General features: G+C 44.7%; 5 protein-coding genes across 5 annotated transcripts; all 5 read left to right on the top strand.

Annotated features, from left to right (window-relative positions):
* Nucleotides 1–2,774: 2,774 nt before the first annotated feature.
* On the top strand, nucleotides 2,775–3,050 carry LOC115599678 (putative small proline-rich protein 5). The gene has a single exon (XM_030465266.1). It carries the CDS (start codon nucleotides 2,775–2,777, stop codon nucleotides 3,048–3,050), a length of 276 nt encoding a protein of 91 aa, XP_030321126.1.
* A 2,847-nt stretch (nucleotides 3,051–5,897) lies between these two features.
* On the top strand, nucleotides 5,898–6,194 carry LOC115599687 (putative small proline-rich protein 5). The gene has a single exon (XM_030465287.1). It carries the CDS (start codon nucleotides 5,898–5,900, stop codon nucleotides 6,192–6,194), a length of 297 nt encoding a protein of 98 aa, XP_030321147.1.
* A 3,228-nt stretch (nucleotides 6,195–9,422) lies between these two features.
* Nucleotides 9,423–9,710, top strand: LOC115599686 (putative small proline-rich protein 5). Its single transcript, XM_030465286.1, has one exon. The coding sequence runs from the start codon at nucleotides 9,423–9,425 to the stop codon at nucleotides 9,708–9,710; it is 288 nt and encodes a 95-aa protein (XP_030321146.1).
* A 4,848-nt stretch (nucleotides 9,711–14,558) lies between these two features.
* LOC115599676 (keratin-associated protein 5-4-like) lies at nucleotides 14,559–15,368 on the top strand. Its single transcript, XM_030465221.1, has one exon. The coding sequence runs from the start codon at nucleotides 14,559–14,561 to the stop codon at nucleotides 15,366–15,368; it is 810 nt and encodes a 269-aa protein (XP_030321081.1).
* An 11,026-nt stretch (nucleotides 15,369–26,394) lies between these two features.
* Nucleotides 26,395–27,006, top strand: LOC115599633 (keratinocyte proline-rich protein-like). The gene has a single exon (XM_030464951.1). The coding sequence runs from the start codon at nucleotides 26,395–26,397 to the stop codon at nucleotides 27,004–27,006; it is 612 nt and encodes a 203-aa protein (XP_030320811.1).
* Nucleotides 27,007–27,960: the final 954 nt, after the last annotated feature.

The following is a 27,960-nucleotide window of genomic DNA, read 5'->3' as shown; positions in this document are numbered from 1 at the left end:
GGGCCCTGAACACAGAGCACATTTCTCAGCACCAAAGAAGTGTTGGGCTTCTACACAGCACTTCTGGCTGTGCCTGTGGGGCTGCACCCAGCGATGTTGCAACGTGAGAGTTCCAGCCCATGCCAAAGTGGGGATCCCATGTAATCTCATCTCCCATTAATTGTAGCATCCCCCAGTACACCCCTCTGAGCATTCCCCACACACCTTGTAGCTGCCAATCAGCTGGCATGAGGCTGGATTGGAGCACACTAAGACGTGGTTGCCATAGGGCCAACAATCATGGCCACCCCAGCATTGGTTTCTGTAACATTATCTCCTGGATGGCATATAAAATGCTATAATATTTTTCCTGCAAGTGAGATATTTATTCCAAAAATTTGGTTTTTATTGTTATTTTCAATGAATAGATACATTTGGTTTAGATATAACTAAATCATGAAATACAAGAAATGTCCCTTGGAAAGAATCACTCTCTTACATTGTCTGCAATAAACAAGAAGCTTGGATTTAGGCAGAACCAGGGCTACCATCTACAAATTAATTAAATGTTCCCATAATCAGCCAAATCTCATACCTTCCTCAAGAACAGGGAAGCATCAGGAGTAGTCAAAAACTGAAAGGAATTATTTGAAACAGGGGAACTTTATAAAGTTGGAGGCTTCAGCAGTTGGAGGCACTGCTGGAAAATGGGGGCTTTGCTCCCCCCTGACCACAGCCAGTTTAGTTTGCTGCCCTTTTTTCCCCACTATTTACACCTGACACTCTTCTGTTATTTTTACCAGATTCCCTCTTTTATATTAGAGCAGATTTACTCCCAGACATGCGCAAAGATTTCTCAAGGTGTTGTTTAAGTGGAACCTAAATAAAACTTTGCAGCTAAATATTTATAGGTTCGTTCTGCACATCGTGTTACTGAAACACAGATGTTAATGGACCTGTTTCAGGGATCCCAGTGAGTCAGTAGAGCATCACCCAAAATCAATTGTGCCTGATGTCTAATCCTCGGTGTCATCCCAGGGTTGACACATTGTTGCCTTTTACAAGACAAGAAAATGTAATTGCTGGGTTAGATGGGCATGACCTGTACGTAGACACGGAAAGGAAGACCAAAGTTCCGCTGTGATTCATGGGAAAATCCAGGCTCAGAAACATCTACATTTACCACATTACTCTGGTTTGTTTATTTTTTTTTCTTGAGGTACATCCCTGGATGATACATATTTCTGTAAGAGCTGCAGAGATTCCATGGCTGGGTACTGGAAGCAGAACTGCAACCCTAGTGCTCCATCCCAGCTCAGAGTCCAAATATCATCTTTGATATCATTGTGGGATTAAAGATCTTAAACCTTACTCTGGAGGCCACCTTCTCACACTCTTAACTGCTAAGAATTTCCAGAAAGTGAAATAAAAAGAAGTTGTATTTTAAATGTTGGGGGGGGGAAATTGGAAGTACATTAAAGAAGGAGAGAGGAAAATAGGAACAGAAAATAATTACATCTCTGGGAGTATGAGCAGGGCTCACTGGTGGGGTCACCTCAAGCTCTGGGATTTGATATCACTGCCACCACCATATTGCAGAATTAAACTAAAACAGCATCTGTAGCAAGGACATAAGTAATCCTTGATAGGACACACCATGCAGACAGGTTGAAATTATCAGTTACCATTGGGTTAATGCTGAATCTCTAATCAAAATCTCTTGTACCATTGGGAAATTCAGCTGGAGTATTCCTGCCCTAAACATAATCCCCACGAGTTAACATTAGTAATCTTTTTTCTATCACATGGAGCTGTGATCACGTTTAACTCTTGGTCCATGTGACATCCCGGCACAGCTTGAGAAATTGGTATTTTGGAATTACAAACACCTCATCTGTTTGATACTTGTTGTCCATGACCAGATCCAGTAGTTTCCTTGGTACTGGCGTCACTTTGCATGAAATACCTTCCAATCTCTTTCATAGGGAGGTGAAGGAATTAGAACGCTATTAATAACCTAGGGGACAATTACAATGCTAAAAGCACAGAGCATCAAAGGGAAAATGTTGGAAGCTGAATACACTGGGTAGAAATGGGTTGGAATATGTAATTAGGTTACACTTGCCAAGGGATGGCTCATGTCCCAGATAACCCTTTGAAACAGTATAAAAGGTTTCTCATCCCAGCTTCCTCCACTTGCTTCTCTGCTCCTATCCACCTTCATCCCTGTTGCTGAAGTGGTAAGTTCAATTTTTCTCTTTGTCTTGAGTTTCTTTATGGAACCAGCTCTTTTCATACAAGCTTTGGTAGAGCTGGATTAAGATACTCCTCACCTCTGGACCTTGATCATGCCAGAGACCAAGTTTTTGTTGCCCACAAGAGTTGTTCTATGAACAACAAACAAATGTCAAATGGAAGCTTAGCAGACAGAGCCCCAGGGTGAGCCAAAACAACAGAAAGATTGGAAAATGCAGAGGGGAGAGACAGAGGATGTTATGGAAAAGAGGCTCCAAAATTTTTGAGTAGAAGGTACCGTAGGGGCTGGGACTTCACATGGGCAATGGATGCTTTGAGTTATTTCTCTCTCAAAAGCAAACTGCATCCATAAAAGGTTCTGCTTTTACTGGGGGACATAACACACCTCCCAAAACCCCGCCAGCATTGAAACCACTTTTGTAGCCTGTGGAGCTAAAAATCAGGAAGAAAATGGGGAACTGCAGATCACCTTAGAGCATGCAGGTGTCTAAGCATGACCATCCCTCTCTCCCCCACAGCTCTGCCCACACTCCAGGAAGATGTGTTCCCGCGGATCCTGCCACAGCAACGAAACCTCCTGCCATGGATCCCGTTCCTCCTGCCACGACTCGGGACCCTCCTGCCATTACATCATCCAGAGGCAGCCAGTGCAGAAGTTCACCTACGTGACACCCTCCTGCCCCCCCGTGCAGTCCTATTGCCCCCCTGTGCAGCGCTATTGCCCCCCTGTGCAGCGCTACTGCCCCCCTGCCCCTTATTGTCCCCAGTACTCCAAGAACACCTGCAACCTGCCACCGAAATGCCCCAAGTACTAAGAGCAGGATCCAGCCCCAGACCTGGACCCACCAGCTCACTCCTGCCTTGGATATATTTGATGCCTAAAGCTTGAGTCATTTCTCCCATTTTTGCCTTCCTTGAATCTTCGGATACCTCATCTGTGATTAGACTTTTCTTCAAAATATAAATCGGATCTGTCTTAATTTATTTATGCATGCAAGACCCAGCTTATGCTCTTTTCCAAAGGGCTGGGAATGTTTTCTGCCAGCAGTGGTTGACACAGAATGTGTCAACCTCCAAAATACGTAAATGAGACAATAAAACTGAATTTCCAAAGCCAAAAGTTTTGTTTATTTGTTTTATTTGAAAGATTTGTTTATTCTTTGACCTCTTTACTTGAGAACTATCTGAACTTCTGAGCACTTCTTATTCTTACCTTCTCAATCTTACCCTGAATGCCCATATCCTAAAGTTACAAAATGAAATCAAGTCCATCATTCCAGATGTGCTTCTGCAGCAGGTGAATGCATTTCTGTACAGCACACAGGGAGCTGTACCCTCTCTTGTCTGGGACTATCTCCCTCAGTTCCTTACTCTAGCATCACCTCACACTTCATTTGTCTGTCTGATTCCGACTTAGAAACCTTTTGCAGTGTCTAATAAATGCAAACAGGCACCTAGAGGTCTTCTCTAACCCTCCTTCTTGGGCTGAGCTTCAAATTACAGCTTTCAATAGAAATTGCACACACTTCAAAATAAATGCTAAGTCTCTCCCTGCTTTTTACAACCTAAGAGTATCCTTATCTCCCCAGCTGCCAGCCCATCTAGCTGAGACATCTATTCCAGAACAGGATCGCTCGCTTCCTTCTGGCAGTGCCTGTATCAGTGACACAAAGCACTCAACAACACACTTCAGCTTCAATTATTAAATCCGTGTCCCTAGAGCAGGGTGAGCAGAATGCACCTGGCATGATGGAGGCTTGACATGTCTTCCCCAAAAGACCTCTTGGTCAACCTAGATGAACCACTTCACTCTTATTTAAAACTCACTGTGCTTTTCAGAAGACTTCAACTGACATTTTCCTCAACAAGAACTAGGTTTAAAAAGCTCCTTTAATATTTTTCCCTGAATCATGATCTTTAAAAATAAATAAGAAAACAGATCAACCAGAACACAAACCCATGGTTTTTTGGTGTGTATTTTCAAATTCAGGATAAATTAGCCTCTCACAAAACTGTTGGTAGAGTAGCAATTTTTTTTTCACCAGTTTGACATGAAAATAAACCCTGAAAGACATGAAGACCTCTCCACAGGAATATCTGATCCCTTCTGAACTCAGTAAGCAACTTTTAGGATCCCCTTGTTCTAGTTGCATCAAGATTGACTCATGAGATGGTCCCAAGCTATTCCTGAGCACCCGCCTGCATTAAATGCACAGGAAAGGAACAATTACCCATTTCATTGTCCTGAAGTAAAGCCTTGGGGTGCTGGGAGAGAAATTTAGTAATAAATAGTGAAACACTGCAATGAGTAAAAATTACAAAACTGCTTAAGTAAGATGGGAGCCTGAAGCAATTTGGGATCTGAAAACAGGAAGTCAGTAAGGGAGAACTTCCCAGCACAAATCCTCCCTTAGGATTTGAAATCCTCTTATTCTAGGAGTAACTGAAACAGAATAATATCATGACGTGAGGGAAAAACAACTGATGGCTGGTGGGCTCTCAAGCAGGATTAAAAAAATGAAACTGAGGCCATCCTTCTAGAGTCATCTCCAGTGTTGAGGTATAGAGGTATGTTGGAGCTGGTCAACAGGTCTTCCCTCTCAGTAGAGTCCATGTGAGTTGTGGCTGGTAATTCCAGTCCCCTGTGTCATGCAAAAAACATATCAATCAAATCATGAGGCTGCCATGTGGACCAAGGGGCAGCACGCAGGGTAAGAGTCGACGCTTTTGAATTGTACGTTGATGCAATACTGGTTGCCCAACAACAATAACTTAATAACTTTAGGGTTAGGTTCAGTTTTAATATGTAAGCATGCAACTGCCTTCAGAATTCCCTTAGAAAGCAGATTGGGAAATTCGTTGCTTATTAACATAGGAAGGAAAAAGTCATAATTGTTTTTCCTGATTGTGTTTAATCAGAAATGCTAAAAACTAGACACAGGAGATGAATATGAACATGACTCCTTAATTCATTGTCAGCATTTCCAAGAGATGCATAATTTCTCGGACAGCCCTTTGGAAGATATAAAAGTCCACCATCCCCTGATCCTCCTTCATTCAGCATCAGCTCTCAGTGCAATTCATCTTGCTCGCTCCAGCAAAAGGTAAGTTGGATTATACCTGTTTATCTACTATGGAACACCAGCAGCTCACTTAGGAATTGTAGCTGACTAGTTTTGTGTTTAGACCTTGCCTTTGTCTTAGAAACTTCTGATTTTTGGTGACTGGGAACATAAAAGTTAGACTAAGGTTCTCATGGTTTGCTCACAGCAGGTGGGATGGCAGGAAAATAATAGTAGTTGAAGGACCAGATCTGCAAAGGTGCAGAGTCTTTGGGACCCAGAAAGGAATGAATTCCAAGACTAGATGGAAGGGGAAATCAGTGCCGTTTTAGAGGTAAATTTTACCTTAGGAAACCAGCAGTAGCATCTTGATAAGGAAATTCCCAACATAGCTGGACCATCACAGAGTATCCCCCAAAGACAAGGCAGTATCACTTGCAGGGTCTGGATATCTCATATATGATGAAACAGAGGAAAACAAAATTTTCCAGCATGCTATAGAAGAAGAGCCAAGGAAAACACACAGGGCTCCAGCAGCTCACCCATGTCAGCTTGGTGGTCTTTCTCTCTTCCCCACAGCTTTGCCCACACTCCAGGAAGATGTGCTCCCGCGGATCCTGCCACGACTACGAGTCCTCCTGCCATGGATCCCGTTCCTCCTGCCACGAATCGGGGTCTTCCTGCCATTACACCATCCAGAGGCAGCCAGTGCAGAAGTTCACCTACGTGACACCCTCCTGCCCCCCAGTGCAGTCCTATTGCCCCCCTGTGCAACGTTATTGGCCCCCTGTACAGCCCTACTGCCCTCCCGTGCAGCCCTACTGCCCCCCTGTCCCCTACTGTCCCCAGTACACCAAGAACATCTGCAAGCTGCCACCAACGTACCCCAAATACTAAGAGCAGGATCCAGCCCAAAACCTGGAGCCATCAGCTCGCTCCTCCCTTGGACGCGGTGACCACGGATCAGCTCCTCCTCGTTGAAATCCCTGGGTCTCTGCCATGTGCCTCACTGATGGTGTGGATGAAGCATTCCCTTAATTAGCATTCAAGATGTCATTCTTTCTAATTATTCAGGAAATGTCCTTTCTAATTATTTGGTGCATAATTGTTGCTGGGAATCTTTCTATGCTACGCATTTCTGTTTCAGACTCATCTGGGTGTGGGAAATAATAAACTTTACACTTCATGAGACCCGAAAAGCCTCTCTATTTTTTTATTAATTTTTTATTTTTAGACCTTTTTTTTTTTTTTTTCCCCTGGATTCCTTGGTCAGATTTCCTCATATTCTCAAAGTCCTTCAGTAGGTGGTGGCCAAGAGCAATTTCCATGTTCATTTGAGTAGAAGAGACATTAGTAGAGGAAAAAATTCTCAACTACAAAAACCTACATGGACCTAAAGAGCAGAGCAGAGCAAAACTTTCCCTGCTGGTGCCAGGTGATTTTTGTCCCTTCATTTTGAAAACAATGAGATCAAAGCCAACTGAATGTAAATTCTTTTGTTTTGGAGACAAGAGTAGCTCATGAAATAAGAGGGGAATAAGTAGTTCACAGTTGCTAATATTCTTACTCACAGAATCACCCAGAATAGCAGAATCATTCAGTTGGAAGGAACATTTAGAGATCATCTCATCCAACCCCACTGCTGAAATAGGATCATCTAGAGCACACCACACATGGCTGTATCCAGGCAGGTTTTGAATGTCTCCAGAGGAAACTCCACAACCTCTCCAAGCAGGCTGGTCCAGTGCTTTGTCACCCTCACAGGAGAGAAGTTTTTTCTCACATTTAAATTCAGTTTCCTGTATGTGTCCATTGCCCCTTGTCCTGTTGCTGGGCAATACCAAAAAAGTCTGGTTTCATCATCCTTACACTTGCCCTTTAGGTATTTATAGACATTGAAAAGGTCTCCTCTCAGTCTTCTCTCCAGGCTAGAGTCTGGAGAGCCTCTGGATACTTCAGAGCCTCTGAAAACAGAAGATACAGAATTCTTTTTCATATTCCAATATTGTTTGTCACTAGTGTAGACTTTGGAGCAGAGAAATGTCTTATCCCAGAGAAGGTCCATCTCATGGAAGAACCTTGTGCACTTGCATGGCACAAATCTGAACACCACAGAAACAAAACTCTGCCGAATGTACCTGCATCATGGTCATTGCTTCAAAAATGACATTTCAGCACCATAGGTTGGCCTTCCCTTTCAAGAGAATGGCAAGCAGTGGATGATAACTTTTTAGACATCATGTTGTCCTTAGCAGGGTCACAATTTGAAAGATTCAGGAGCATTTTTTGAGTGAGTGGCACTCCAGCTTTGAAAGGTTCCTGAGGAGGTTGAAAGTCACCAACTGGGCAGCTGCAGCTACTCTTGATTTTGGACCCACAACTGAGTCACAAAAGATCTCTGAGGAATTCATGTAACCCTCTGCTGCTACACAAAACTCACCACAAGCAATTATATTGTTTCTAGCCTGAAGAAAAGCCCTAGGACAGCCTTACTTTAGAGAAAGATCCTCTTTAGTAGTTACCAAGTTACTCTAATGGGTAACATTTTCCAAACTTGGTGAGTTAAGGGCTTCATTTTCTTACATTTCAAAGGCTGAGTCCACCAGGATTTAAAATCCATCATTAATGCCCAAGGTTTCACCACGAGTGACAGAACCAAGGATGTACTCAAAATTCAACTTAAACACTCCCTTTCTCTAAATCCTTTCCAGATATCTCTACAAGTGAGGACTGGTGAAAAAAAAGTGTAAGAAATCAGTGAAGGAAAAGAAACCAAAGAGCAGAAAAACTTAACTTACACATACCTCGTTCTAAGCTCACCACCAGATATTTTTCTCTGGTCTTAAGTACTAAATAAACTTGTATAACTGTGGAACAATCTGTTCGTGTCAGATAAGTCATCTGACAAGTCAAGGAGCACGTGAAGAATCAGAAATATTTTTAATTTTGCCATACCAGGGAAGCAAAGAGATCAAGCCAGGCTTCGCAGCATCGTGCCATACCCATGTGCTGCAGCTGGTAATCCCATTTCCTCTTGGCATTCAACAACAACTAAATTAAAATCCTGAGCTGTCACCTGCACAGAACTGTAGGCTGACCCTTGGAGTCAGCATTTCTGAGACCTTTCTGTCACTGATGCAACCCCAGTTGCCCATTGGCAAGGTAATTAACGCCTCTGAGATTAGTGTCAGCCGCCAGGAAATGGGCAAGAAAAGCCTTCCCAAATCCTGATAGGAGGTGCACTTGGAATGACAGGTGGGACAAAATCCAGTGTGTGAAAGAGGAAACTCTAAAAACAGGGTAGCACAAATGTCTGTGGGATTGAGTGTGGAAATAATTAAATTATCATTGCGAAGACGTGTCTCATGGCCCAGATAACCTCCTGGAGCCCTATAAAAGATCGCTCAGCCCAGTCCTCTTCAGTCACTCGCCTTCACTTCAAGAGACTTCTCCCTGTAGCTGAAGAGGGTAAGACCAATTTTACTATTTTTGTTTGTGCTGAGGGAGAAGAAAACTCCACCGGAGGCTTTTGTGGGCCTCTTGGGAGCTGGGATTTACTGAAAACCCTTCTGCTTGCACCCTTTTGGGCCTCCGAAGGAGGCATGGAGGGATGGGGGTCACTGGGGAAGGTCCAGCGAGGGGCTGTGAAGAGACCCTCGGGAGACACAAGCTCTGTGCTGTTTCACCAGGGAGATCAGGTCTGGGAGCGGCTCCTGGGGCCCATTGTGTCGGCTTGCCAGGATCCAGCTTCACACAAGGATTGCCAGAGCAAGCCCAGCAGCTCAGACAGGATTAAGGGTGCATTCGATCCGGATCAGACAGGCAGAAACAAAGAGAGAAATAGCTCGCTAGGGAGCTCAAGAAAAACAATATTTAAAAAAAAAAATAAAATTAAATTAAAGTTTTAAAATAAAAATCAAAATATAAAAAAATTTTAAAACTAAAAATAAAAAGTAAAAATTAAAATTAAAAAATAGAAAGTATTTAAAACTAAAAAATTAAAAATTAAAAATAAAAAAATAAAAATAAAAAGAAAGGGTGAAGGAGAATCTAAGAAATTAATCTGGGGCTTCTCTCACCGTATTGATCTCTTCCTCCTGACAGCTTTGCCCGCACTCCAGAAAGATGTGTTCCCGTGGATCCTGCCATGACAATGAGTCCTCCTGCCACGGATCCCGCTCCTCCTGCCACGACTCAGGACCCTCCTGCCACTACATCATCCAGAGGCAGCCAGTGCAGAAGTTCAGCTACTGCTACCCCCCCATGCAGTCCTATTGCCCCCCTGTGCAGCGTTATTGCCCCCCTGTGCAGCGCTACTGCCCCCCGATACAGCCCTGCTGCCCCCCTGCTCCCTGCTGCCCCCAGTACACCAAGAACATCTGCAACCTGCCACCGAAATGCCCCAAGTACTAAGAGCAGGATGTGGCCCCAGACCTGGACCCACCTTTCTCGAAGCCTCAAGCTCATCTCTCCTGGCTTCTCATCGCCCTGCTGCTCGGCAGGAGAACACTTTCAAAATTCTTGCTGGGTAGCAGGGTATTAAGATGAAGCAAAACGCTTCATTTAATGAGTTTTGAGCTTTTTTACTTTCTTTCTGCCAACGCAGAGCATCCCTGTCTGCTGGGATTAGTTTCTTTCTTGCTTTTGCTGCTTCTTTCTCCAGCAAAATAATAAAAAATGTGTTTCAAAGCTACCTGACAGTTCTGGATGTTTTTAGTCACTGGTGCATCATATCTGCTTGTCTGGCAGCATCTGGGGTTCTCTCTTGGATTTTTTTTTTTTTTTTTTTTTTTCTGGTGGTTTTAGAACCATACTTTAATCCCTGAGGAAAACATCTAAAGTAGGAGGAATGCCAACAAAACATGAAAGTCAAGAAAAATGCCTGCTGTACCCACCAGTGATGGCAGAAGCTCTGCAGGATGCACAGAGGGCTGGGAGAAACACGTTGAGTTAATTCCTGGTGAAACCAAACACTTGCACTGAGCTCAACAGATGCAAAAGTAGGTTTGGAGTTATAGCTGGAGGCCTGGCCTGCACGCTCATGTTTTTACTGCCGACATGATCTTTAAAAGCCACTGCTATATTTGGAAACAAAACCAAAAATCCTTCAGGGTTTGGAACGTGCCTTGGAACACCCTCAGTCAAAGAATTTCTACAGGGTAAAATGAGAGAAGGTTTCCCCTACGTGATTCACCCATCCTAGGGGAGGTGTGAGAAATAGGCTGGGTGAGGCACTGCGAGTCGCTGGTAAATGACTGGTTGGTAAATCAGTAATTGGAATTCATTATTTAGAGGTTATGGAGAAAAATTGTCATTAGAGAGGAACTGCCCACTAAAAAGGAAAAGTTGCAAATGGGATGCAGAGAGCAGTTAATTACTCACCTAGGTTCAAGTTGTTGCCATAGCTGAGCAATGGCTCATTTTCACACGACCCTTGGCAGCTACATTAAAAACTCTTCTTATTCATTCATCACCCCTCTGCAGTCGGGCTTTGAGTAAGACTTATTGTCCGCAGGAGTGGTTTTGTCTTCAAATACATACATTCACTTTCATTTGTTGCCCCAGGCCTCCAAATTTCTATGCTGTGACTAATCACAGCACGTTTCATTTCCTCTTCCTTTTCCAAGCCCCACGAAAAGCACCGAGGCCCTGAGCTGGTTACGCTCCCTGCTGTGCTCAAGCTTGAAGTTCTCATTCACTTGAGGATGAGAAATGGAAGCAATAACGGGAACACAAGAACAAAGCTTTCTCTTTTCTTTTTTCTTTTCTTTTCTTTTCTTTCTTTTCTTTTCTCTTTTCTTTTCTCTTTTCTTTTCTTTTCTTCTCTTCTCTTTTCTTTCCTTTTCTTCTCTTTCCTTTCCTTTTATTTTTTATTTTATTTTATTTTATTTTATTTTATTTATTTTATTTTATTTTATTTTATTTCTTCTTTCCCTTTCCTCTCTTCTCTTCTCTTTGCTTCTCTTCTTTTCCATTCTCTTACCCTCCCTTCCCTTTCTTTCCCCTTCCCCTTCTTCTTCCCTTTCCCCTTTCCTTTTACCCTTTCGCTTTCCCTTCCCCCTTTCCCTTTCCCTTTACCCATTTCTCTTGCCCTTCCCTTTCCCTTTCCCAACTATCCCTATTTCTGTTCCTTTCTTGTTCCTTTTCGAAGCACTTGTCAGCCCTGGAGAGGTTTTACACGTGGAAAATCCAGGACAAAAACCTTTACAAATGTTTCACCTCATTAGAATTTTTCTTTTTAAATCAGCAACATTTGGCCAGGGTAGTCCTCAAAACCAAATGCTCTACATAGCTTAGAGGAATTTTTCTGCTCTGATGAGTACGTATTAAACAACCAACATCGGATTTCCACAGCCAGGATAAACTGTGAGCAAACCCTTAGGGATTAATGGGGAGGAATGTGCCTTGAGGAATTTGGGAAGGATTGCTTCACTGCACCAGTAAATCTCAAACCCAAACAGAGTGCTGTTACTCTGGGTGTCTTATGGAGCTTGTAGAGTTCATTCACACAAACTCACATTTCATAGGGATCATCTTGTGGATCTAATTAGAATCCTTCCTTTATAAAACTCCCCTTGTAAAGTTGGTTGGGGGTCTTCAAGTTGCCTGTGGGTCTGTCTCTAGTGGCTTTAGATCTTCTATGTGCTCATCCAACTCAAAGAGCAGCAATGGGGTTTTTTTGACTCGCAGGGACAGTGGATGAAGCAGTGCACCAGATGCACCAGATCCATACAAAGTCATGAAGAAAACCACCTCATTTTAACCAATATCTCTTACCTGACCTCACTGCTCAGAACTCGCTACATTTCTAAAATTGGAGTCTCCTGTCATTCCTCAGAAGGCTCAGAAATCCCCTCCTGGCTTTCTCTCAGCTTGCCAGGAGCCTCCTTTATTATTAGCTGAGATTCAGGTTCTCAGCTGATGTAAATCTCTCTCACAAATTAGATTATAATGTGTGGCTGTGGCCAAGTCTAACCTGGTTGTTAGCATGAAGCCAAACTCAGTAGACCCTGAAGACTGTGTTTTAGCAGCCAGGAAAACTGGCCTTGGAAAGAGCTTGTCTGGATTACATGGAGGTGACTCCATGGCCCTTTGGATTCTTCAAATCAAGATTGGGTAGATGTGTAAATGCTGGGATGCAGCCAAATGAAAGCAGTAGCAACTCAACAGAAACTGTGTGAAAACAGAAGATTTATGTCACCAGAAGTCAAGCTGAAAGTTCACAATGACCTGTCCTGTCCTCAGCATCTCTGATCTGGATCATTCTGCATTTCTATATCAAAACAGAGCCTCAATCTTCTCTCCTTCCCTTCAGCAGGTGTCAGGGTAGCTCCAGTGAAGCTTTAAGCACGAGGGATGGTGGTCAAGAGTCCCACAGATACACAGACCCCACAGCAGCAGAAGCAGCACCTCCAGGTGACCTCAGAAATAAAACATTTAATCACGTCAGTCACAGATCCGGGTCCCATGAATTCCTCCTGACTGGAGAGAGAGAGATTTTTTATAAAGACGTAGTTTAATTTGAGATCCTGAAAATGCTCAAAGAATCATGTGATGCCTTCAGGCCTCCATGAGGAATAAATATTAGATCATTAATGAATAATTGCAACATGATCGTAAACATCAGAGCTAATGACTGCCAATGGGTGGCTGAGAATGGAGCTTTAAGTTATTCCAAAAATAACAGCCGTAGGCAGACCTTTCATTACTTGAAGCCATATTGGAAATTTAAAAAATGGAATAGGAATTCTCCAGATCAAGTTATGCCCAGAAAAATCCAGATGTAAAACTTCCAGAAGAGTTCTGAGTTTTGCTTTTATTCCAAGTTATCCAACAGAAATTGGAAAAATATGGACTCTGATTTCACCCAGACTCTATTCCAGTTTTCCATGATGAATTTGCAGTCCTTGTCACGTAGAATCTCTGCTATTGGCAAGGCCAAGGGTATGTGTTTTCCCATGCATGGATGAGATGAAGCAACAAGGGATGAGATGTCAAAAACTTTCAGTTCCACACTTGCCTTTCTGATGACCCCAAAGAAGATGTTGGGTATCACCATTTCTACATTCAAAAACAAAACATGGAGCCATGGAACCCCACTTGCCGGAATCCTGTTTTAAGAAGAAATCCTATTGAGGAATGGTTGACATCCAAAAGGCCTCTGCATGCCTCTGGAATCCACCGCTCCTCGATCTTAATTATGATTTTTATGTTAATTAAGCACTCACTGGCTCTGAACAAACCACCTAGCATCTCAATACAACAGCATTACCATATGCAAAATAAGCAGAAACATACCTTTTAAGCAGTTCATGAGCATCACACAAGAATTAACTTGACATTAAAAAATTGTAAAAAATTTACAGAACAAATTGGTAATAACACAAAATTGAAGGGTTGATCAAAAACCACAAAGCAAAGGCCAAATAGATGAAGGCAAATTCAACAAATAAGTATAGGCTTAGTGTGTAAATCATGAATTGCTGTGGGGTACCTCATTTCCGGCAGGACAATTTCGAGCTAAATAAAAGGTCTCCCCATCCCTTTGCTCCTCATTCAACTGAACCACACAGTTAGCACGGTAAGTGTTACCTACTAGCAGTGCTCCTGGGCTGCAGTGTTTCTCCTTTTGTTTGGGTCAAGTAATGAATTGAAATGTGTCTCTGTATCTGATGTTTGTAGGGTGTTGGAATGGATGACCTCTAAAGGTCCCTTCCAAGCCAAACTATTCTACAATTCTATTATCGACAGCATGCTTTGAAATTCAGATTTTTCTCTCCTTTTGGTTCATGGCTTAATGCAAAAGAGAGCTGGTAGGTAGAGCACAGTGGTAAAGAAGCTTCAGAGGATGTAAATTCAGGGTGTGAACTACATGGATGAGCACAGGAAAGTGAGTTCCCAGGAGAGCTCAAAAGAGGTCAGGTTGGATGAGTCTTGGAGCAACCTAGGGATGGGAGGTTTCCCTGCCCATGGCAGCAGGGTTGGAACCAGATGATTTTTAAGATCCCTTCTGACCCAAACTAGTCAATGATTCTATTATTCTATGTAAAAATATTGTGGGGATAGTGGGACATGGCTTGATTTCTGTACACAACTCAAGACCAATGAATAAGGAGTTGTATGTGATATGGCTGTTACCCAGGGGCAGCATTTGTAGGCCAGAATAAAACATATCTCTGTATTTGGCAAGATGGGTTTTATCTGAACGTCCTTTGTGTTTCAGGTCCTTATTCCCTCCAACTCAGCTCCACTACAAACACCATGTGCTCTACAGGATGCTGCACCACCGGATGCTGCTCTGTTGTGAAGAGCAAGACAGTCTGCTGCAGCCAGCCATGCACCAAGACCCTCTGCTGCGACCCGTGTCAGCAGTCCTGCTGCTGCGACCCATGCCAGAAGCCTTGCTGTGACCCATGCCAGCAGTCCTGTTGTGACCCGTGCCAGAAGCCTTGCTGTGACCCATGCCAGCAGTCCTGTTGTGACCCGTGCCAGAAGCCTTGCTGTGACCCATGCCAGCAGTCCTGTTGTGACCCATGCCAGAAGCCTTGCTGTGACCCATGCCAGCAGTCCTGTTGTGACCCGTGCCAGAAGCCTTGCTGTGACCCATGCCAGCAGTCCTGTTGTGACCCGTGCCAGAAGCCCTGCTGTGACCCATGCCAGAAGCCTTGCTGTGACCCATGCCAGCAGTCTGTCTGCTGTGACCCATGCCAGCAATCCTGCTGTGACCCATGCCAGAAGCCCTGCTGTGACCCGTGCCAGCAGTCTTCCTGCTGTGACCCATGCCAGCAGTCTTCCTGCTGTGACCCATGCCAGCAGTCTGTCTGCTGTGCCCCGTGCCCTCCAGTCTGCTGCACCAAGGTGTGCCAGAAGTCCTGCTGCACCTCTGGCTGCCGTCCCTGCTGCTCCTGTAGCTGCCGTCCCTGCTGCTCCTCTTCAACTTGCTGCTCTTACTTGGTGAAGAAGCCCACCATGGTGTGTTGCAGCCCCTGCTGCACCCCGTGCTGCCCTCCCGTGAGGAAGTATTGCATCCCCATCCAGCAGTGCTGCAGTGCCATCAAGAAGACTTGCTGAGTCTACTCTGGGTAGCAAGAGCAGCTCCCCTGGCTCTCGTCTCTGTCGTGCAACACCAATGGGCATGAGGAGATGAAAACCTGATCATTTGCTTCTGATTTACATGATGGGGGATTAAATCCTTAGCAATTTGCTTCTTGTCTTCAAACTTTAGCTGTCTTCTTCTTTCTGTCCTTCAATTATTGAACATCTGAGATGGTCTTGAATATAGCCCCCTAAGGGCTCTTAGGTACTTGTGATTTCTTCTCTTCTTGGTGCATGGGACTTGGGATACCTTTGCTGTTAATGTGCTCGTTCTTCTTTTTCTCTCTTGACTTGTAGACAATAAAATTTAGCATTCAGCAAAATGCAAAATATCCTGTCTTTTGGTTCTTCTTTGCTTTGCCCAGGACACATCCTCATTCCAATGTCATTTTCTGCGCCTTCAGCCAGGATCCTGCTGGCTGCAGCCACGCTCCTGTAGCACAGCAGAACCTTTAGGAAGCAAAGAGCTGCCTGGTCATGCTTCCACTGATATGAATCAGGTCAAGCAGAAAGTTTGACTCCTTCTTGCACTACTGATCAGTAGGTCGATTTTTACTATCAATCTAAAGTGTTAAGATAAAACTCAAAGCATGCAGACTGACTGAAGCATGAGTAATTCCCCCATTTACAAACACTCCATAAGATGTGTAGGAACTCATCCCTGATGCTGGCATAGGTATTTCAGTGGGTACTGAGCAGAATTCACTACTCAATGGGTAGCAGGCACCATCATCTTCTGCCTCCATCTTCAAAACTGAAATTTCAAAAAGCACCTTAAATCAGTGAATTACTTGGGTGCGAGTAGGGATTCTCATCCTCAGCATTCCCAGATTACAAGGAGTAGAATGAAACCCAGGTGTTAGCATCCAACTTAAAAGCTTCATTCCTAAAATATCACACCCATGAGTCAACAATAACTTCTCTACCTGGCTGGGACTTCCTTTGCCATTAAAATTCAGGACTCAGCTCTGAATTGCACGTCTCGGGAAACTGCCTTGAGCAGTCTCATGATTGCTTCCCTCAACCAAATCTGCAGCACATATTCAAAGTCTGCATTAGGAGAATTTTCTCTACCACGTTAGACTCTCCTGAGATGATTGAGGTCCTTGGGAGTTTTTGATTAACAGGTAAATCAGGTACACCACATTGGCAGGAGGATCCCCTACGCCATACAATATCAGGAGTGGATTCTGTTCAGGAAATCTTGTGAATATTCATTTCATGATATACTGGAAAAGCTGCCATGACCTGTAGCTCTCAAAATTACGTAACCACCATGGAAGTTTACAAAGACATCATGGCATGGCATGCCAAAGGAATTTAATGTTGAAGATGTTACTTCTGACCCAACTATGCATTAAATGCCTGTAGAGGACCATGATTAACAACAGTCTTGCAAGGTTCAAATACAATTTTTAAGAAGGACGTGGACCTGTTGGAGAGGGTGCGGAGGAGGACCACAAAGATTATCAGAGGAATAGAACATCTCTCCTATGAGGACAGGTTGAGAGAGTTGGAGTTGTTCAGTTTAGAGAAGGTTCCAGGAAGACTTTATTGCAGCATTTAAATATTTAAAGGACATCTTAGGAGAGCCTGTAGTGATAGGACAAGGGGTGATGGTTTTAAACAAAAGGAGGGGAGATTCAGTATAGATAGAAGGAAGAGATTTCTTATAAGGGTGGTGAAACAGTGGCCCAGGTTGCAAAGAGAGGTGGTAAATGCCCCATCCCTGGAAACACTGAAGGTCAGATTGGTCTGATCCTGTTGAAGATGTCCCTGATCATTGCCCAGATTTGGACTAGATGACCTTTAAAGGTCACTTCCAGCCCAAGCCATTCCGTGATTTTTTACACAGGGATCATCTTGGCCAATATAGCAACAATAAAGCCTGATAAAAAGTCAATGAATTACTTATTCAGTGGATGACATGTTTGAGGGTTTACACAAAGAGGACATTACTTCCTGCAGGCAAGTATCTGGCTATTACTGAGTGACCAAAACAATGCTCCCCAGGGACAATTCCAGAAGAGACATCCAACATCATGGGAAGTCTTGCTCTCATCTTGAGAAGGAACTCAATGTCCTAGCCACCAGAGATCACATGCCACCACTCCAGCTTTACATTCAGAGTCTGCTGAACATGATGGTAACCTTTATCTGCCATGAATAGATGCTACCTCAGCATCTTGAGACTCTCATCTTATATTGCTGCCCCCTCTCACCAGATGCAAATTCCATCAACACCTCCTTCTTCTCACTTGTATCTGTTTTGGCTCTGCACATGGCCACAATTCCTTCCCTCATCCCCAATCCTGTTTCATACTCTCCATGTTGACTCCATCCATCTCATCCATTCCCTCTTGAATGATCAGTCAAGTTTTGCATGCACAGCAGCATTGCCCTGAGCACTCTGCAGCCAAAAGGACTAAAAGCAAATGCTGGAAAAGTCCAATTGGGTGCTTGATTCTCAGATCATCTGTGAGATACTAGTTGGGCTCCTTAGGTAGAGCAGAACAGCATGGAGAAGGGCACTCAGGGTTGGGTTTCCAATCTTGAACCTCATGCTTGCCTGAAGTGACACAGAATCACATAGTGTGAGACACTCAGATGGGATCATCACGAATGCCACCATACACGAGGTGTCTTCTCACAGAGCTTGGCAATAATCTCAGAAAATGGACAGTATGGAAACAACACAGAGAAACACTCACATGTGTGCACTGCTGCTCTGAAAGCTGATTACTTTAGATTTAATTCATCCCTTTCACGGATGAAAATAAAAAAAAAATCTTAATAGTTAAACAGAAACAAAAAGCAGGGGGTGTAAGCACCGTGGAGGGAGACCCCAGAACAAGAAAGAAGAAACTCTCATGCTTAGCATGCAGCCATCTCTCAAAGGCAGGAAAATTTGATATTAACCAATAATTTCCACTGGCCCCCCAAAAAAGCCCATCCAAGCACAGAGGGGACATGTGAGAGGTGACATCCTTGAGTTCCAGGCCTGGTTCCCCCACGGTTTCAGTACTCTCCAGCCCCAGGCACATTGTTAAGTGTCTCTGTCTCAAGGTCACACCTCAGGAATTGGAGAGGAAACCCTTGCAGCCACATCTGCTTCTCATTAATGCAAATTCATTAGAAAATTTGCACCTCTTGTTTGTCTATGCAACTAATTAGGGTGCCCATTTGAGGTGGTGAGCAAACTGAAAGAGGTAAAGATTAAATACCGGAAAACATGTGAGAGGCACAGATTGGGTGATACACAGTGAGGTCAGAATTGTCAAAGAATGCCTCATTTCCAGGGGGGGTGGCTTTGAACCATATAAAAGGCTCCCCATCCCAGTGGTCTTCATTCACACCACTTGACTTCTCTTCATTTGTCCTCACTGGTCAACAGGGTAAGTCTGAGCTTACTGCTTGCCTTTTCTTTTGCATTCTACCATCCTTTTGGGTGCTTCTTGTAGTAAGCCATCCATGGTTTCCTCTACTGTCCAGTTTGGGATTGATTTTGAGAGGTTGGCTTTGGGATCCACCTAGGTGGCTTCTTTCTAATAGAACCAGTGCTAGTCAGTGGTGGCCAATGCAAAAATGTGGAGACCTCAGGGACAGGATTTCATGGGATTCTGGACAGTGGAGACTTCCCCAGCTACTTTGGGGTAGATTCTGGAAGGATTATGCTTAAAATTCCAGAAACAACCAGGAAATTCATGCAGAGTAAAAGAAACCAAGAGGCTCTCTCTGTTCCTTCCAGGTTTGCCCACACTACTCCCAACACCACCATGGGCTCCGGAGGTTGCGGATGCTGCAATAACAACAACCGAAGGTACACCGTGTGCTGCTACAGCAGCCCCAAGTGCTGCAAGACACCGTGCTGCTCACCCATGCAGTACTGCTGCCCCAGTCCCTGCTGCATGCCCATGCAGTCCTGCTGCTACACCATCAGCAGCAACAACAGACGAGGCTGCTGTGGTGGTGGCTGCTGTGGTGGCAACTGAGTCCCCTGTGCTGCCTGCTGCTTCCCTCCCGGCTCACGCAGTGTTGGATACGGATATGGATACCAGCCTAAATGTTCTTTGTCTTTTGCTTAGAGACTCTAGATCTTCTCTTCTTTGCCTGCCTTTAGGCTCTGAATGCTTGTGATGTGCCTTGAAGTTCCCCTCCGCTGATCTGTGTGATTGTTTTCTTTGTAAGCATTAGTCCTGCTGTTCATTTTCCTCCTGGTGTGATGGGTGTTTAATTCTTTTCATCGCTGCTTTGATTCAATCTGTCTGGGAAAAAAAAATACAATAAAATGTCTAATGCATAACCCTACAGAATTCCTGGTGATTTTCTGTTTGCTAGCTGGAGCATCCAGAGTCCATCATGGCATCTATTACACTTTCGTTGTGTCTTCTTCCAGTGCTGGGATGAGCCTGTCTAAAAGGTATCAGCTGGGGGATTTTGCCTTCACAAATAAAATCAACACATCCCTGATGAAGCTCTCAGCTTCTGCAGGGGTCTGTCCAAACACCAGCTGAGTGCCTGGCACCTCTGCAAGCAGTTTTTCTCCTCTCACTGTAAAATTACAAAGAAATGGAAAGAAAATAATACATAAGCTTGTAGGATGTAGATTTCTCCTGAAACAGTTTGACACAGGCACATCATCCCAACTGAGAAAGCTCCTTGTATTTCAACGAGCTCGAGGTCTACTTCAGAACCTACAGACATTCCCTATGAATAGTTTCACATTGATGAGATGGAGGTCTTGCCTCCACTAAATGCCTGGGTTAGCATTGAGCTAAGGTGTTAGAGCAAATGGTGAGGAACCACCAGGGTCTTGAAGGACTGGGTCAATAAGAGCTGTACCAAAACATAGCACAGAAGATCTGCACCACAGTCCTTCTGTGTCTAATGCCCTTTACTGGCTCTCTTCTAGAACAACTCAGTCTCTTCTTTGCATAAAGATCCACAGCCCTCTCACCAAAGACCACTGGAACATCTAAGTTACACAAATGTCTGGTCACCACCATCACAGGTGGGAAATGGCCACCTAAGCCATCACTTCTTGCAGTTGCAGGATCTGCCAATGAGATCTTTCCCTCTGGAGACAGAAGTGAAGTGTGTGCTCCTGCCACATTAATTCCTTGTAAATTAAGCAGTTCTCATGGCCAAGCAGGCATCTGCCTCCACAGAGGGGACCTGTTGGAAAGAAAATGCCATGCATGTTCTTCTACCCTACCTGGAGAAGTTGTGTTAATTCTCTAATATTTTGCTCAAGGAATTACTGTAATTCCAGCAAAGTCTGGAAAGGAGCTGCCTGCATTTTCTGCAAGGGTGAAGCAGTACAAAAATCACAATCTGGTCCCCCTTGCACTGTGCAGGGAGCAAATTAAGGCCCTTGCAAGGATTGTCAGGGCTGTTCATCCAGGAGCAGCTCTCTTCAGAGCACCCCAGGGATCCTGGAGAGTGTCAGACAGGAGGCAGGGAACTGGCCAGGCAGGCTTAGCCATCCCATCATTAGGCAGCACTCCTCTCAGGATAATGTGGCGAGGTCTCCAACCGAGAGCTGCAATTTTAGACTGCAGAAAAAATATTCCTTCCCAGTGCCAGCATTCAATCCCACAGCAAAGTGCATGGGAGGCAGTGGCTGGCATTGACTAAGTCTTCATCCACCCTGGCTCAGCTGCCCAAGGCTCTGCCTTACTTTGACCTTCCTTCCTCCTTCCCTCCCAGAAACTGGTTCCACCTCAACAATATCTCTTCTGCATCACTTCTGAGTCCCTGCCTCCCACAGAGCTCCATGACCACAGTTAGGATAAATTTTCTCTGCTTGTCATATCTCTTTCATCTCATTCCTCCTCTCACCATCTCAATCCAAACAGGCTCTTCCATTTACCTGCATCATCTCCAACTCTAAACCCTCCTCTCTTTCCCTACCAAGGATCTGGGCATGGATGGTCTCACACAGTGCTGAGGCTCCAGCATGCACTAGAACTTTAGCTGGGTGCAAGGGAGGTTGTAGGAAGGACAAGTTGGTTTGCAATGCATCATGCCCAGGACCTTGCCTCCTTGAGTTGCCACTTGCACAAACTGCTGCCCCTTAACTTGTTCTTTTTAATGTAAAATGTACCAAGATGAAGCCAATTCAATTCAGAGTTGTAGAAAACGTTCTGAGGAAAGTTTGGTTCCAGCCCAACCCAGCAGGACTTGAAGCATTTTTGTCCGCCCTCCGCTAGTGATGCCCAAGTGCAAACATAACACCCCCCCCCCACAGATTGGAGGATTCACAAAAATTTAGGCAAGTCAAAAGCCAAAGATGGCTTTAAACATCATAAAGATGCTCTTAACATGCATGAGAGCACGATGATCTGGCATGGAGTCACGGGCAGGTGACAGAGGCCCAAGAGGTAAATTCAGTCCCGGAACATCCCAAGCACTCGGACTTCTTTTTCCCCCTGCACACGCGTGTCCTGTCACTGAGAACATTTACAGGACATTATTCAAATATTTGTTTCAAACATCAGCCCGATGAAACAGCCCATCACGTGTCCAAAAGACACAACCCAAGAGTTTAGTTTTGGCTCTTACACTGATTCAGCATTGGCCGCTGCTGAGTAAGATCCTTAGCATCTTCGGCCACCTCGCTTTGCATTTGTCAAGCAGATACGAGGAAACATTTTTTGTCTCCCTTGCATGGTTGCAGAGAGGACAAATTCATCAGTATTCACAGGAGCCCTTTGATTATCTGCAGGCTAAACAATTACGAGGCAGAGCAAAGGTGGTGATTGCAAATAATGAGGCAAACAGTAAATACCAGGAGACACGTATAGGTAAAAAGTATGGGTTTGGGTTAGTAAATAGGGATGTCTGAATGGTCAATGGCTGTCTCACTTCCAGGAGGACAGTGTCTGGGACTATAAAAGGCCTCCTGGCCCAGCTCACTTCATTCACTCATCTCTTCCCTTCACCTCTCCTCACTTTTCAGCAAGGTAAGTGAGAATATCTGAATATTCCTTTTCACAGAATGCTATGATACAACAGTATCCAAACGTAACTGGATTCTGGACTAGGGCTTGGCTGAAGTTGGGTTTTTACGAGCTCAGTACTATGAATTAATGGGGACGAGATAGGAGCATTAAAGCATGGAGAGGGTACAGCAGAACATGCTGTGATGATGGCTATGATGGGCACTGAGGATGTGTTAGGAGTGTTAGGAGTGCCCAGAATGAGGATGATGTGGATTGTGTTGTGTTCTAAGACATAAGGGGTACATACCTTGGTACAACTATGTGTTGTACTAAGATTACATGAAAAGAAAAGAAAGAGAAGAAAAAAGAGAAAGAAAAGAAAGAAAGAAGAGAAAGAAAAGAAAGAATGAAAGGAAGAAAAGAAAGAAAGGCAGAAAGACAGAAAGAAAGACAGAAAGACAGAAAGACAGAAAGACAGAAAGACAGAAAGACAGAAAGAACGAGAGAAGAGTTACAGCGAAATCTGCCACAAACAAGCCAGAAGGTTCAGCTCCTTCAATTCCTGAACTTAGTCTCAGCAGAGCTTTGAATTCATTCTGTCATCCCAAGTATCCTGCTCCCATTCACAGCCAGACTCCCTCTGTTCCTTCCAGCTTTGCCCACACTACTCCCAACACCACCATGGGCTCCGGAGGTTGCGGATGCTGCAATAACAACAACCGAAGGTACACCGTGTGCTGCTACAGCAGCCCCAAGTGCTGCAAGACACCGTGCTGCTCACCCATGCAGTACTGCTGCCCCAGACCCTGCTGCATGCCCATGCAGTCCTGCTGCTACACCATCAGCAGCAATAACAGACGAGGCTGCTGTGGTGGTGGCTGCTGTGGTGGCAACTGAGTCCCCTGTGCTGCCTGCTGCTTCCCTCCCTGCTCACGCGGTGTTGGATATGGATATGGATACCAGCCTAAATGTTCTTCCTCTTTTGCTTCGAGACTGTAGATCTTCTCTTCTTCGTCCACCTGTAATCATGAAGTGCATGTGATGTGCTTTGAAGCTCCTCCCCGTTGATCCGTGTGCTTATCCTATCAGCATTAATCCTGCTGTTAGTTTTCCTCTCGGTGTGTGGTTTAATGAATATATCCTACTCCCTTTTCTTTCTTCACTCTCCAATTCGTCATGACAGACAATAAAAGTTATAAATTATGACACTGCAAACTGTTGTGATATGTTTATTCATTCATCTTTTTTATTCATTATCATTTAAACTCTAGCTCTGGGACTTCTTGAGCATTGGCTGAGTTTCTGAACATGATGAATTTTTCATCTATTTGTCCCATTGCTGGTGACAACACCCCAACATTTGCAGCAAACTTCTTGGGTCAGTCTTTCATCTGGGGAAAAAGAGTGTTTGCTGGCATCAGTGCATTATCTGAGCTACAGAAATATCTTCTTGGCCAAGCAATTCCATGCTGTCTTTCCCCTGTTTATGACTTTGAAGATACAGAGTCTGCAGTTGAAGCATCTGGATGGTCCCAACACCAGAGCTGAAGGTCTTTTTTGTCACTGGAAATCTTGCTGAGCTTTCAAGCAGGATGCTTAAAAGGTTTGAAAGCTTGTCACTAAGATTAAATAGACCAGCAGGGTGGTCTGCACAGTCCAGAGAGGGAGGGAGTCATTGGTGCAGAAATATTATCTGATTTCATCTGGAATGCTCTTAAAATGTGGCAGATTTGAAAAGATGAGATTCAGAATTCAAACATTTGCACTTCATAGCTTGAAAAGACCTCAGGAAAAAAAAAAATCCGAAACATCTCTTCTCATGTGAAAAAGAGTCCAAAACCAACATAATCTTGCAAATAAGTTATAAATCCTTATTATCTTTAGAAGATACCAAGAGGTTTTGCTGTCCTTACATGCAAGTCCTGTGGCTTCCTGCAAGGCAATTACATTTTTCCTGTAGCAAAAGAATAAATTATCTCAACAGCAGCAAAGTCATCAGGTCCAAGCACGCACCCAGGAGTCACACCCCTGAATTCTGCACATGCTTTTCGCAGTGATTCAAACTCAAAGGCCACGGGACAAAGCTCTGAGCATCTCTCAAGGAGGCTCTACCATGGAGTGAGCACATGGAAATTACCTCTGGCTCTGACAGCCCCGGGGACTGCTGTGAGAGCTATTTTCCTGGTAGTTAAAACGTGCCTTGACCATCCACAAAAATGCAACGTGGAGCAGCTATGAGGAAAATGAGTCAAAGCAGAAATGTCAGAAAGATGGACTTGGTGCTTGATGAAGCCTGAAATTGTTGCTTCATGAGGTCAGCACTCACTGTGGTGTCCCCCATCCAGCTTTGTAGTGAAGAGAAGGGTCTTTGGGGATGGATTCACTCACTTGACTGAGGTCCTCCTCATTTGGAAGGGAATATATTCATTAATTCATACATTCATTAATTCTTCAGGATTTGCCTCCCCCATCTGACACAGGGAATCCCAAAGGGATCTGCTAGACCGAGATTACCTCTTCCAGCTATCCATGCTACACACAATCCAGATGCCACTCATGTTTCCCTCATTATTTTTCTGGCCAAGGGGTTTCTCTGTGCTCTGGAAGGTGATGAGTATCGTATCCAGGTATCACAGAGCTTCTCTGACAAACAAGATCCATCCCACAGCCCCATCTGCTGTGATAACATTTCCAGTGATAGAAGATGAGTTCATTCAGCAGAAAATGTAATTTTTAAAGAATTAATTCTGCTTTCCTCACATTTTTAGATACCTTCTGCAACTTTGGTGATGGGATACCACATGAAGAAAGGTCATCTTAAAAGGAAAACGTTAATTAAAACACGATGAAGTTTTCCCACTGCTAATTATATTCAAGTAGAAATGATAACTGAGTGTAGCTCCTGTTCCATCCCAGGGTGCTCCCAGACCATGGTACAAAGCAGGACATGAGGAGGCAATAAAATCATCTCACCTCTGCCAATCATCAGTCTGAATTTCCAGTTGTGGGTGAAACACCCAGGGAGCAGTTTGGGGAGAACTGGAGCACATCAAGAAAATTCCTGGTTCAGGTTTAGTCAAGGTGTTGTGAAGCTGATGTAGATTTGAAAAATCAATTGGTTTTCATTGAAAAGAGAATATTTAAAAATAATAATAATTTAAAAAGAAAAAAAAAAAAGGAGTTCTTTGTTTTGGCAGGAAGCTTGTTTGTTTTCCATGGTAGATTTTAGTCTGCTTTCTTTCACACCCTAAAAACTATCAGCAATTTGCATAGCTCTGCACCAACACCCTTTTTCAAGGCATGAGTCCTTGGGTTCCTGGACACAGTTGGTTAGGTCAATGGTTGGACTCGATGATTTTAAAGCTTTATTCCAACCAAAACTATTCTATGGGACTGCACACCGAGACTCTTGGACCTTTTTGAGGTTTTCCCACTGCACATCACTCAGCATCCCGGTATTCCAGGTATCCTTATCCCAGGATCCCTGCTGACTAACATTAGGTAGCAGCGTATTCAAACATGACCAGTGGAAGAACTAATTAGATAATGGCCACTGCATATACAAAGAGCTAAGCTGCCATTACAACAAGGGAGATGCTAATTGTGGCTGATTAATCCAGTAGCAACTGCCAGGAAAAATATCCATAAAGAAGTGGCACTCAGTGCTCAGCTATTAATTCCCATGGCATGCCTCACTCTCAAGGGACCTCGGCCACATATAAAAGCTTTCAGCAGCAGCGTTGTCCCCAGGACTCAGACTCTGCTCAGCCTTTCTGTCACCGGTCACAGGGTGAGTCGGATTTTTTTCAGCTGTCTTGGATTCTTCGGGTTTGTTTTGGTTTTGTTTTGGTTTGGTTTTTTTCTTTCGTAAAAAAGGGAAAGGAAAAAAAAAAGGGGGGGGGGGGGGGAGAAACAAATAGAAAAGAAAAAAACAAAGAAAAAAAACAAAAAAATACAAAAGAAAAAAAACAAAGAAAAGAAAAAAACAACAGTGGTTTGGTTTGTTTCTTTTTCCCTAGACTGTTTATCCCCGAGGGCTTGAGCATCTCTGCCACAGGATGCGTTACCTTAAAGACGACTGCGGGCAGGACTCGTACCCCGACAGCCCCATCTGCAGCGAGCAGGGCTGGACGTGGCAGAGTTCCACGGGAGGCTGCCACGACAACCCCGTGTGCACCACGGACCTGTCCCCTTGCCATGACCACGGTAGCCTCAGCCGGGACATCGAGGGCTCCTGCCAGAGTGAGCCGCAAGGTTGCCAACCCCTGGAGCCATGCCCGGTCCGGACCTGCTGCCCCCCACAGCAAAGCTGCGATTCCGGCAAGCCCCGACGGCGGGTGGAGGTGAGCCCGGTGCCACCTCCCTGTCCCCCACCTGTAAAAATCCACCGGAGACCTCTGCAGCAGTACCGGCCCCCCTTCCACTGCGAGGAGCCTGAGAGCTGCAACAAACCCCGGCGGCGAGTGGAGCAGTGCCCCGAGGAGGAGCCCTCCTGTCCCCCCATCATCCTGCACCCCCTGCCACGGCAGCATCGCTGTCCCTGCATCCATTGCCACCCACACCCCATCCAGCACCGCTGCCCTGTCCCTCTGCCCCCACCAGTGTGTCCCAGCCAGCAGCAGCAGAAGCAGAAGGTGACTCTCTTGCCACCCTGTCTACAGAAGAAATAAGCTCTGGGACCCTTCCCCGTGGGGGACGCTTTGCTCCTCACCGACGCTCAGACCTCTGATGCAACGCTGGGGCTGATGGCTTCTTGCTGCTCTTAGGATGGACATTGGGAAGAAATCCTTCACTCCGAAGGTGGTGAGACCCAGGTTGCCCCAAAAAGCTCTGGCTTGCCCATTCCTGGAAGTGTTGAAGTGCCGTGTTGGATGGGGCTTGGAGCAACCTGGGTTGGTGGGAGGTGTCCCTGCCCATGGCAAGGGGTGGGACTGGATGAGCTTTGAGGTGCCATCCAGCCCAAACCATTCTCTGATTCTTTGCACACTGGATTTAGGGTCTTCAGACCCTTGCTTTACCCCAGCACTTTAAATTCCAAATGTCCTCCACCAACAGGGAAGAGGACTTAATCATTAAAACCACACTTGGCTCTTTATCAGGGCAGAACAGACTCTCTGGAGGAGGTCAGCAGCCTGGGGATGGAGAAACTGAATCATGGATTCACCTTCTCCATGGGCTCAGAAAACTGTGATTCCAAGGTTGCTGAAAACCAGAGACAGGACTGTACTGAGGAAAAATACACATCGTGACTGAAGGAGCATCAGGAACTCCTGCAATTTTATTGTCTCCCTGTGTATTCAAGAATAAAGTTTAAAAAAACTTAGTTGACACTTGATTCCTTGTTATTTATCCCCAAACATATCCCCAGCAAGAAGCCATTCAAAGCCACTTAAAATTCTCACAAGGAAACTTGTACACTTACAATCAAAATCAGAGTTGACACAGGAAGATAGCTCTGTCCCTAAGAGTTTCACCAGGCTGAGCTCCATCAGACAGCTGTAAAACCCTCTCTACTCTGGTTACCCACCACAGGACCAATGGATGGAGGTCATCTAGGTACAGTTTGCTCTCTAACGTGTGCCATCCCCTCCCCTATTAGCTAGAGAGCAACACTGCAGCAGGAG

This window comes from Calypte anna, chromosome 25 (assembly GCF_003957555.1).
Source record: "Calypte anna isolate BGI_N300 chromosome 25, bCalAnn1_v1.p, whole genome shotgun sequence".
In the NCBI taxonomy this organism is placed as follows: Eukaryota; Metazoa; Chordata; class Aves; order Apodiformes; family Trochilidae; genus Calypte; species Calypte anna.
The sequence above is the reverse complement of the archived record's forward strand: the minus strand, read 5'-3'. Positions and strand labels throughout refer to the sequence as shown.

Excerpts from the sequence above, each read along its gene's own strand:
- LOC115599676 (XM_030465221.1), top strand. The coding sequence starts at position 14,559 with ATGTGCTCTACAGGATGCTGCACCACCGGATGCTGCTCTGTTGTGAAG.
- LOC115599687 (XM_030465287.1), top strand. The coding sequence starts at position 5,898 with ATGTGCTCCCGCGGATCCTGCCACGACTACGAGTCCTCCTGCCATGGA.
- LOC115599686 (XM_030465286.1), top strand. The coding sequence starts at position 9,423 with ATGTGTTCCCGTGGATCCTGCCATGACAATGAGTCCTCCTGCCACGGA.
- LOC115599633 (XM_030464951.1), top strand. The coding sequence starts at position 26,395 with ATGCGTTACCTTAAAGACGACTGCGGGCAGGACTCGTACCCCGACAGC.
- LOC115599678 (XM_030465266.1), top strand. The coding sequence starts at position 2,775 with ATGTGTTCCCGCGGATCCTGCCACAGCAACGAAACCTCCTGCCATGGA.